The sequence below is a fragment of the Heliconius melpomene genome, chromosome 15, assembly GCF_056956725.1.
Source record: "Heliconius melpomene rosina isolate 202511_hmr_F chromosome 15, ASM5695672v1, whole genome shotgun sequence".
NCBI classification, from domain to species: Eukaryota; Metazoa; Arthropoda; class Insecta; order Lepidoptera; family Nymphalidae; genus Heliconius; species Heliconius melpomene.
This window is the reverse complement of record NC_140403.1, coordinates 1,233,623-1,245,792: the sequence shown is the minus strand read 5'-3', so window position 1 is coordinate 1,245,792 and position 12,170 is coordinate 1,233,623. Positions and strand designations below refer to the sequence as shown.

At 34.2% G+C, this 12,170-nt stretch overlaps 1 protein-coding gene across 4 annotated transcripts in view; it reads right to left on the bottom strand.

The window, feature by feature from the left end:
• Positions 1-6: 6 nt before the first annotated feature.
• Positions 7-12,170, bottom strand: part of mwh (multiple wing hairs) — a 73,924-nt gene continuing 61,760 nt past the window's right edge. For all 4 annotated transcript variants that reach the window (XM_085197940.1, XM_085197939.1, XM_085197942.1 and 1 more), the window contains 8 exons: positions 7,581-7,738; positions 7,187-7,291; positions 5,249-5,398; positions 5,000-5,132; positions 4,593-4,859; positions 4,005-4,169; positions 2,695-2,860; positions 7-2,355 (listed from right to left, as the gene is read on the bottom strand). In XM_085197940.1, the coding sequence (XP_085054066.1) occupies positions 1,079-2,355; positions 2,695-2,860; positions 4,005-4,169; positions 4,593-4,859; positions 5,000-5,132; positions 5,249-5,398; positions 7,187-7,291; positions 7,581-7,738 (2,421 nt within the window). In that variant the 3' untranslated portion in view covers positions 7-1,078. The remainder of the gene's footprint in view (positions 2,356-2,694; positions 2,861-4,004; positions 4,170-4,592; positions 4,860-4,999; positions 5,133-5,248; positions 5,399-7,186; positions 7,292-7,580; positions 7,739-12,170) is intronic.

The following is a 12,170-nucleotide window of genomic DNA, read 5'->3' as shown; positions in this document are numbered from 1 at the left end:
CAAGCATTTTTTAAATGTATAATATTTTATTACGAACAATGATAAGTATATCTAAAAAAAACATTATATACAGATAAAGTACTAAAGGAATACAATTTTAACACTGAAGATACGAAGGAAACAGTGAAATTGAAATAAAAGTAATTTTAGAAGATTTCAAAGAAAGATAAAGAACTATGCCGCCATAAGTCATTACGCCGCTGTAAAAATATATTATAAAATATATATTAAAAAGAAAACATATTTTAGCTTCACGTTGTGTCGCGGACAAAGTAGGGTCGGCAAAGGGAACCTGGAGGCTTTGCGTGTTGAATGGAGGAACTCTACGACGAGGTTTGTCTCGTTTACAGAACGAGTAAATGAAAATATTAAATATTTCATTCCCTCGAAATCCGGAATCAAACCGTCAAGTTGGTGCGATTACACGCACGCTTTGCTCGAGTGCCACGACTGGCCTATAATATAAATAAATATATAAAAATATTATGAGAAAAGTAGTAAAAGGTATTTTGTTTCCTTGTATCCAGCAAAAATATTCATAAAAATACTAAACAGTATTCAAACAAAGCAATCTTAAGCGAATTTTGTTTTTTTCACAAAATTACCAAGACTCAACTTAATTAAATATAAGATTCGATTTTAACTTCGAATGTAAGAATATGTATTGCACTAGATATTATAATATGTACGCTAAACTTAAATTAGTCGTTGGTTTTTACATACATGTCACTGCTCGCGGCTCCGCCCTTGGAAAATGTCGACCAAATTCCTTCAAAACTAGAAATTTCCTAAGAGACATCACGTTTCAGTACAAACTGATAATAATTTAAGTAAACTAATGATGTTTTCCATAAATAGTCAAAATATTATTGTGATCGATATTATTATTTTACCTACTAACGTACAGTTCAAAATTCTTATCATATGTTAAGACACTGTTTCCCATTTAGACTGCACGTCGAGTAGTGTAACTTAAATATTCCCGCTAGTGGGATTCGAACCTGTAACCATTGCGCTAACAGTCAGACGTCAAGTTACGCCACGACCACTTCATGTTAGGTCCTAAATGAAACAATGGTTAATATAAACCTGAAGGCATGTCAGTTACTTTATGCATTCCATAGCCCCCCGAACTGACAGAGGTATTCTTTTTCAAATCACTATAGCTATGAGTCCCCGCCATTACCAAACTAGTCATACTTGCCGGAGCATCCCGCAGTAAGGAACCAGAATAGAACCCTGAGGCACTCCCTCTTTTCATAATAAAAGTGTTAAAATTAGGTGCTTCGAATGATCCAGTACTCAATTTTGTATTAAATATATTATCCGATTTTAAATCTTCTTTAGATTTATAATTAGATTTAGGATCATATTTATATATTTTTGAATCGTATGTCTGTATGTTTGATGTTAATGGGTCCTCCATTCCGATTTCGCTGTTAGTTCTTGATACGGATCTCTGTCGTTTCTCGTAAGACCAATTTTTCTTTGGTTCAGACGTCATTACAATGTCTACCATAGAGTTCAATCCTTCGTCAATCCTGTCTAAACTTTTAGTTAATTTCTTAGACTCAATTAAACTCACAATTTCATCGACCCTCGATTTTTCCGTACTTTGAGTCAAAAACATATTATCTATATGTTCTCTTTGCCGTGAACCATTTTCTGAGTTTTGGAATGATTCACTTCGTTTCACAGAAGATTTCTTATAATCTTCTCTAGATCTCGTTTTGGATCTTCTAACTCCATCGGTTGATCGATTTTCGTTTGAACCAAAAAGATTTGCTGTAGTTTTTTGTATGTGATTTTGACAACGTGAAGCACTGAGTAATGAATCGGAACCTTCATCGCTTGAATATATTTCTTCGAAAGCATCTGCTTTATATATCAATCCTTCAACGGGCATCAAATGTATCAAACTTTTGGCTTTTCTCGGTGGATGTGGTAATATTTTTGTGGGAATTATTTCAGCTTCTACATTATCATCATCTTTATTTGTTATCTGTATACTGTGTCTAGTACTTGTAATGGAGTCTTCCTTTTCAAAGTGATCATTTATATCGGAATTGCACTTCGGTCTTTCATATCTAACATTTTCTATTTCAGCATGGTTTACAATATTTCTTAATTCTTGTATAACTTCGTCTATGGTAGTTTCGTCGTCTTCGTCGGAGGACTTCTTGTGATCTTTTTTTGAGTCAAGTTTTTTGTGATTTCGTTTGTTTCTTAGTAAGTCGTAGGTTTCATTTTTAATGTTGAAGACCTCGTATACCATCGAGTCTCGTTGGTCGACTTCAGGGCTGAGAGATCGTTCGGATGAACTTATACCTTCATCTTCTGGTGGGGATGACTCGTCTGAAAAATACAACATCAGAAAAAATATAGATAATTGATTTGGTGACAGGCAAATAAGTAGAATTGTACTACTTATTTGCCTGCCTGTATGAATTATGATAGTAAAAGCGACAGTTGTGGGTTTTATTATCACTAGAGGAGAGAATTAAATTTAAATTATTTTCATTTTCTCGCTCTATCAGTCAAACTGCGGCGTTGAATTTCGCAATTCAAGACGGAATGTCTTGAAAATTTAGTGAAACGTAAGCTACAGACAATTATTATTTCGCTCTAAATACATTTTAAAAAATGTCGATATGTAAAATGGAATGTAATTTTTCAAACCAAGGAAACAATCACCTCTATTTTTATGCGCCGAGTTTTTTTTCTTAGAGGCAAAGCCTTTCTTTCTACTGGAGTTGCCGTGTTCGGATCTCAGCGTGCTCACTTCCTCCTGCAGCACGCAGCATTTTTCTTGTAGACATTTTTCTAATGACAGTAAAATACCTTTCTCTTCTTGCAATATCTGGAAATATATAAAGATTTCTTATAATAACCATTATCATCATAAGTAAGTAAAATACCGAATGCAACTACGCAAATACTTCAGCAACATAAGGAATTATTTTAAAAAAGACCACTAATACAAAAAGTAGACGAAGGGTATACAAGTATAGTTGATCCATTAAAAATGTAAAGATAATTTTATGACCAACAAATATCTGACTAAAATTATTTATTGATTACTAACTTATTATATTACTTAGGCCAGTCGTGCGCCTGTAAACGCGACAGGTTGTGGGATCAAAATTCAACATTTAATATTTTCATATATTCGCTCTGGTGACGAGGTTCAGTGTAGCGTTGAACTCTGCCACTCATCCAGTGCCTCCAGAATTCGGCAGAAAGTAGTATTACCTAACACTAGATTTGAGATCTTATACCTCATTCATACACATAATGAAACGTATTATATTTGCTTCAAACGGGAATCAAACTACAACGCCAACTTTCACATATTAATGTCAATCCTTAATACTAAAATCACCTTTGAGTTTTATCTTTAAAATTAATTTGAAACAGACTACAATTAGACAAAAGATACGTGAGTGACCTAAATACCATTACTTTCAATACAATACCAAATTGACTCGTGAGAAATTTTAAAGGCTAATAATGATTTACATTGTATACTTTACTATGACCGTCGTGGCGCAGTGGCACAGCATGTGACTGCAAAGGCGACTGGTTGTGGGTTCGATTATCACTCGTATTTCCTAGCTCTGTTACCAGAGCGCAGCATTAAGTTCGACCTTTCGACACACAGCCTCGGGAATTCGGCGGAGTGTGGGGAATGGAGTGCTTTAACACTAAATTCCCTTCTGCCTACCCTGTTATAGGTAGGTCTGCCTATGTAGAATAAAGCGTTAAGCCTAAATCATTATGCCATGCAGTGTAGTGACCAGTAGTGGAAAACGTAAACGCAAAGGTAGTAGTAGGTTCTACAGTTTTGGTCTCGTCTAGCAAGACAGCGCGGTGTTAAGTTACGCCACTAACCAATCCAGATCAAACGTCCCTCCGTCTACGTACCCCAAAGGAATCCTTCGCCTATATACGAGTAGATAGTTTCTTATATCTACTACTTAAATTACTTATTAATAGTAGAGTACCTTAACTCTTTTCTCCAGTAATTCCAATTTGCTTCGTAGATCATCCTTCTCTTTCTGCGCCTCACTGGCTTTTTCATTTAAGGTGTCGATGTCAATGAGTTGTTTTTCATAATTTTCTATCTCCCTGGTTACGTGTTCGTTTACATTTGGAATTTTGGCCACAGTCTAAAAAAGAAGAAAAAAATAAATTAGTATAAAAAAAACGATCAATGTTTTTTGTTGTTAATTTGTTTTTTATCTCATAATAAAATCAAAAATAACAATAATCTTAACTCTTATACATATATATTGATTTCACGATTAATTTATTTAATTTTCGCGATTGTTAAGACATGGGTCTGATTGTAAATGAAGATAGTGGGTTGGATTCGCACTCAGGGGAATAAATATATTAATTTAATTTACTTAATATTAATTTACTTATATTCTTTTTTTCCTTCTTTGAGTTCCATCATATTTTTCCACAACACACAATGTTTCGAAAAATTGCCAAAATTGGGGAACAGACAGTCTTAACATTAGATTCTCTTTATCTATCTTATTAACATATTCTTATTAGTAAAGTTCTTATATAAAACAGAAACTCACTTTTTTCAAAGTAACAATATCAAATCCGGCCTGTTCCAATTCTGCCTGTAAATACAACTTTCTCTGCGGCGATGGAGCACTCGCCAGCAGAGCGTTGATGAAGGCCAGACCAGCTGCCTGTAGATCCCCCGACCCGGCAGCACTTTGTAGCATACCCACAAGGAACCTGAAGCGAACTGGTTCTCCGAAACGAAGGCGGAGAGTAGAGAGTGCTTCCGATATCATTGTATGGCCGGATGCAGGTGGGTAACATGATTTTGTTAGCAACTGCAAAAAGAAGAAGGTTTAAATGAACAATTTCTCTCCCAATGCCTGCAGAAGCGAAAAGTGAGAAATGTAAGTGTCTTAACACTAGATTCCCAGATTTCCTCTCCCTACCCTCCTATATATACTCCTCCTATACAAACCTGCAAAGCCAACACTCTAGTCTTGTTAACAGTCGACATGATGCACACTGTCAGCGCGTACACGCCGTTAGAGCATCCCACGAGGCGCCGCACGCAGTCGGAGTACCTCGAACAGCAGCTCCATAGACACTGGCTGTGGAACAAAAATATATGAATATATGAGAAAAGTACTTTTTGTGTAGGTCGAAGTAATGTAGTCGTCTGTAAAGTTATTATATTTATTTTCAATAACAAAAAAGTAGTACTTACAGGCAAGCCAACTCATCCAGCAAGGGTCTTCGTCTCACAGCGGGCGGCCCTCTGGACGCTTCCCCGGTTTGACTCAACTGGACGTTGCGCAGGAGTTCGAGAAGCAGAGTAACGCCATCTAGTGGTTCACATGCGAATTCTTGTACGAAACTGTTTGGAAAAACAAGAATTAATATCAGTATTTTATTGTGAAAACACTAGGTCCTCTACCTACCCTTCAAGTTGCGGAATACAGCGTGAAGCTGAAAAAATTGGAACATTTGATTTGTGTCTCGTATGAACCTACTAGGTACAATCAAACCATTATTCCATATATCCCTAAATTGACAACCAATAATTCCATACACCATCAACATCTCCCCAACATTTAAAATCTACAATTAACAGACATTAAACAAAATCAACGACAGCCCTCTCCCTAAAGGCGCCATAAAGCCGCCATACACGAGTCGTAAAAATGTGAATAGAACCCATTAACTTATGGACCAGAATGGACCAGAATGATAATTTTGCAGATAAGTGCAAAGAAATGATTGTCGCAAATTACAGTTGCTTCAGCGGATTTACTTCAATCGTCATAGCAATTTTAGTTATCTACAAAAACTTGGTTAGTGCAAGATGTCAGTCATAGCGATTTGGTTATAATTTTGGTTTATTTGAAAATTAAATTTTGATATAATTTAGTGTTTTATATAGAAAATATCAATTTTGGATTATGAAAGAATATAAAAATATTTTATATTTATTGTAACTTGATCCAACGAGCGGGAATGAATTATGCCACTCAACACCTAATGCCTCCAGAATTCAGCGGAAGGTGGGATACGGAAGTGTCTTAATGGGAGTATCATAACACTAGGTTCCCAGGGAGTTCCTCTGGCTACCCTGTTGAAACTTTTATTTTTATCCCTATTCGCTTATAGCTTAGCCCCAAACAGTCCAACAAGAAAGCAATGCAGCTGACCGCATCGCAATGTAAGTGAGATATAATTGAAAAAGATACTTGTTGCTGTTATAATGTTTATTTTCGTATTCCAAGTTAATACGAGAGGAGTTTTATAGCTAAATCGTTAAAAATATTTATTTATATCTTTATTTGTTTCTTGGTAAATTAAGACGGATGTTTTTTGTGATAGGTACCTATATACAAAATATTTGTTTGTTTACTGAAGATAGTAAGTTCGATTACAAGTGGCAAATCTATTGAAATATCACTGCTGTTTCCATATCTGAATATGATTTGTTTGCTGTTTCACTCTGTATCCCACAAATTCATCAGGATAAGTGGAAAGTATCTAAAATCTTCACGTGTTTTGAGGGAATCTAGTCCTGAGACCTTAAGACTTCTAATTTCGTTCTCTACTTTTCGCCGAATTTTCAAACTTTGCATGTTGAGTGGTGGAACTAAACACCCTACTCTGGCAAAATAAAAATAATTTAAAATATAAACACTCCAGCAACTAGGTATCGGGCCCACAACTGTGCTATTACTACTAGCCTCAAAATCAGTTACATATGTTTTAACGACTTTAGTTATAGAAGTAATAATAATAAAATGCATTTTACAATCAATGAGTGTCTTAAGTTTACAGTATTTTATAATACCCATATTAAATGAAATATTTATTAAAATCTTCTAGCGTAATTGGATCTCAGTACGATGGCTCTGGCTTCGAATTCCAGTCAGGATAATGTTTGTAATAAATGTTACTCTGGTTTTCATTCATTCATTCTTCGTTCATGCTGTATCCCGCAACAGTAGGGTGAAGAGAGGGAACCTTTTATCAAGACATACCATTTCACAGATTAAAAAATAATAAATTGTTACATCGAAAATTGGACTGAGAGGAGAGAAACGGAAAGTCTCAACATTATTCTATTTTTCTTTTTATTCCCTGCTTTAATGCAAGATAAAGGGTTAAGGTAAAAAAGTGTTACCTTGGAAAAGACAGCCTGAGGTCAGCTCTAAGTTTTGTCAGAAGTTCACTGGGAGTCCCGAACTGGCGTAGACTCATCTCTTCACCCATATTCAAGCATGGATTTCTGAAATTAGTTAAAATTTAAATGTGAAATTCTAAATCATTTGCTTACTTAATTATAGATATCTTATTTCATTGAAATGATACAAATAGAATAGAAACGTACACAAAAATGCTATTGAAATTTAAATAAAGTGCAAAGTTTCTCTTCAGAAAAACTTAATCCATAAAATAAATGTCTGCTTTAATTAGAAAAAATATAGAACTAACTAATAATAATTATAATTACTAATATGTATGGACCACGTAGTAATTAAAAAGGCCGACTGATGTAAAAAAAGTGACCTTTATACCTGAAATCTTTGCTGCCAGGGGTAGGTAGTGTCCTGGCCTTGTTCGGATCTTGTCCTGGATCCAGCTCATATAAATTACCATTGGCTGTCTTCTTGCCCCATTTCTTGAGAGATGTCGCATAGTCCTCAGGATTATAAATCGGCGGTCTTTGCTTATCCTATACAAGTAATAAACATTTAATATTACTATAACATTTAAAAAAAGTGTGAGTGGGACTCGCCCACTGAGTGTTCTGTATCAATTTCGGGATTTTAGGTCAACAGGAAGTACAACTTATAAAAGTTGACAACGTTAATTTTGCGGGCATCTTGCAACATTTTTTATGACATGAACTAGGTACATTATAAATTTGTATTGATTTTTTCTATGTAATATACCTAGAAATTTTAACTTTTCCCTAAAAAATCATTAGAACAGAAAAGAATTTTCATAATTCTATTAAGAATATAAATAGATTTAAAATGTATATACTTTTAATTTCTTTACCTTGAGAAGTTTCTCACATTAGGTATATAAATACACAAGTGGTGCATCATACTGTTCTCCACTTGCGACACATTTTGAGATTTTGAGAAATGACAATAAGAATATGGAGGTCGTCGTGGTTTAGTGGTACAGCGTCAGTTGTGGTGACCAAGCGAGGCCTTGTGATCCATCTCGTAAATCGCAATATCTCGAAAATTGGGCGGCGGGTGAGGAAAGAAAACTTCTAACAGTAGTTTTCCTTTGACTACCCCCACATGGCAAAAGCGTGAAGCTTCAGTAATATAATATGGTCAAATTTTCAAATGATGTCATGCTTGCTAAAATCATCATGTGCAGTTATTATACCTAACACTTTAAGCCAAATCATTTATTTAGACACAAAATTACAAAGACAAAACGACATCTGTTGGACAGATCTGTTGGTACATTCTTAAAACGGTACGTACGGAACCCAATTAAATATTATTCCGTTAGCACAGAAAGCATATCCCATAAATCCGAATCCCATATAATAAACCGAACATAAAATATAACAATGAACGCCTCGACAATAGCCCAGTATAGCTCAGTGAAAGTTCTTCAAATACAAACGCTGTTATTGTGAGATAGAAAAGCGGTTCACTTGAAGACGCATAATTTAAGAAGCCATAAACTATAAAATAGGATCTATCCATTTAATAAGTTTTTATTTATAGCTATTTACCAGTCACTTTCAAATATTATTTTTAAATTTAAATAATTTAATCTGTTTTGCCTGTTATCGCATATTGTTTATGTTGTAGGGGTCAGAAGAGATCCTTGTGGTACACCACTCCTTTCTAACTTTACGTATGGGTAAACTTCGCCTTCCACGATATATGGACTATACAGCACAAAGATTTTTTTTTAAATTCCAAGTAGTGTTTTTGAGATTAGTGCCTTCAACCAAACAAACTCTTCCACTTTAAGACATTTATCGAAGCTGCTACATTATACTTTTAAGTGAAGTGAGGTCAGTCGTGGCGCAGGAGAGCAAGCGTGCCTGTCTGTAAACACGACAGGCTGTGGGCTCGATTCCCACTCGGTGAAATTTAATATTTGAATTTGCTCGTTCTTGTAACGAAGCAAAAATTTGCTAGAAATTGGGGAACGGAAGTGTTAATAAATATCTTAATGCTAGGTCCCCAGGTACCCTTTGCCTACCGTGCTACGAGCGGGATACAACGTGAAATTAAAAAAAAATACTTGTAACTGTAAGGAAATTATAATCACAATATCAACACTGCCTAAAGATACTATACAATATATAAAACATCCCGAATATTTTTTTTTTATGAATATTAATTACCTCTGATGAAAATCGAATCCACAACCATCATTCTAACATTCAGAAATCCCAAACACAAGCAAATTAGCCGGCAACAACTGTATTTTAAAACGTATAATTCATTAATGCTAATTACTAGGTGACTACACATTTTAAAAAGAATTTTCTCACGATTTTATAGCAGAATACATGATGGATTACACAAACGAACTGGGTCACTATCTTGATATTTAATGATAGTTTTTATTTTATATACCTACGTACGTATATTATACATTTGTGATGTAACTAATGATGAAAATGCAAGTTTTAAAGCAGTGAATACGGAAGAAAATTCTGACGATGATGAATTGTCTGGTTATTGAAAGTGCGGCGTTAAGTTCCGGTTTATATCTGATATAGGTAAAAAGTGGAGAATAACGGAGAGAAGTGACTCGTCTCTATGTAAGTATGTAGTAAGAAACCAGTAGGAGACATAATATTTGTGAAATATTGGTCTATCTGTCAAAAGTAAAAGTAATTTTAAAGTCAATGTGTGAAAAGTTTTAAAATGAAAAACTTAATATTGTTTAAAGTGAAAAACTTAATATTGAAATTGAAGATGTCCAATGTCCATGTTCATTATTCTTTTAAGCTTTCTTTAAAGATTTTCGTTAGTTTTGTCCATTAAAATTGCTTGTTAATATTGAACAGAAGAGTGAGATATTGCTTTTTTATACGCGAAAACAGATTAAAATAATTAGTGATAAATTAATCTGTCATCGATCAATAATTATTTTTGTGTGTGTTTTCCCAATTTAGCATAGTAGGCAGAGAGAAGTAGTGTTAAGCCTTACCGTACCCTACGCACCTTATTGGAATTCTACGTCGTGCTTTATCTTGTTACATGGTAAGGAAAATAAAATAATTAATTTCCCCAAATAGGAATTAAACCCATAACCCAAATGTTTATAAAAAGACGCTGTGCCACTCCGCACTTCTGTAATTAACATGTCAACAAAATGAAAGAAAATTCTACTTATAAAGTAAAGTAATTATAATAAAGCCAAGCTCGTTTCATAAAACCTCATAAATCATGTTATTTATGGAACACATTTACATGTAAACGAGATGGTTTTAATAAAGTTATAAATATAGATTAGAATATGTTATAAACAAGAAAAGAAAGCAGTATCCATAAAAAAATATATAAAATTGCGAAGGAATTTTGGCGGCAGCCATATTTTAAGTATTTTACGAGTTAATAATGTTTTCATCTTTAGATATTTCTTGCGCCAAGTGAGATCTTTATTAAAAGTGATGTATAAGCTATGGTTTATAAACATAATTCCATTTTAAAACAACATTCCCCAAATTTAAAACGAAACGTTAAGTTTTGTGAAATGCCATTCCACAGTCAACGTAAATAAAAACAAAAAAACTAAATGACATTAAATTTTCCTGGATTATTCTAAAAATAAAAATAATATACGACTGGTTGCATAACCACTAATTTGACCAAATAATGTTTTATGTGTATGTATAATGGCACTATTGTTTGATATTATCTGTACACGTTTACATTTGACAGCCCGCCATTTTTATACCGGAATTTAGTAATTTTGTAATCATAACAAGAATTAGAAAGGTTCTTATTAGAGTGAACATTGTGTTTAATTAATTTTGTTGTTACGTTCGTATTCTTTTATGAAATGTTTTCATTTTACATTTTGTTTTGTGCAAATTTTATTAACTTTGGGACAAAATTATATAGAAGGTAACTGAATTACAATTACAATTAGACTTATTACTAGAACGTTGTGTCACTATGCTGTGTGTGGGATACAGTTCGAAGCTGATAATATGTTCATTTCCTCGCCTCTGTTGTGAAGCAAAGCGCGGCTTGGAGTACCGCCATCGCGACACTACGCACAATGTCTCCGGAATTCGGTGGAAGATGGAGAACAGAAATGTATTAATGGAAACGGAGTGGTTAAACACTAGGTTGCCAGGTTTCCTCTGTCATCAGGGTATATGCAGGATACAGCGTGAGGTTAAAATAACGTTTATAGATGCCATCATAACGAAATGGGACAGTGTCTGACTCTGTATAGGTATTCCGGAAGGAGCGTAGAAAACGTAAAGCTCTAAAATGTTTATATTTTTATGTGTAAAAAACATATGCGGGCCAAATTTGCATATAAATTTAAATACAAGTAGTATTTCCTTTTAAACTATAAATAATGCTTGCTAGATTAAGATTACGGTAACTTAACGTCTTCAACAGGGTACGGACAGTTATAAACTAAACGAGATAGCCATCTCTTATCAAACGTTGAGATAAAAATCATTGAATAAATATCAGAGCGGTGGATGCTGTTCGATCGTACTCAGTTGATAATTATTGTACACAGTACTATGAGATTCTATATGCTGACGGAAAAATCTATACTAGGTAGGTAATATACGTAAGTACTAATATTTATATTTATTTTCACCGAAATAAAAATCCCGACTGCATAAAATTAATAAATATATCCAGTAATTGGTTCAGTGGTTTAACAGTTACAAAGGATCGTACATGAATACATATGCGCTAAAACATAACCCTCCTTTTGTGCTTCGCCACAGTCGGGTAAAACATTTAAAGCTGTGAAAATGAGGCAGCATCTGCCTGTTGTAAGTTCTCGATTTCAGGTAAGTATATGGAAATTTAAATATCATTGATATTGTTATGTGTATTTCTTTAGGTCAGTGTAGGCAGAGGGAACGTGGGAACCTAGTGTTAAAACATTCCCTTTCCCACTTTCCGTCCAAT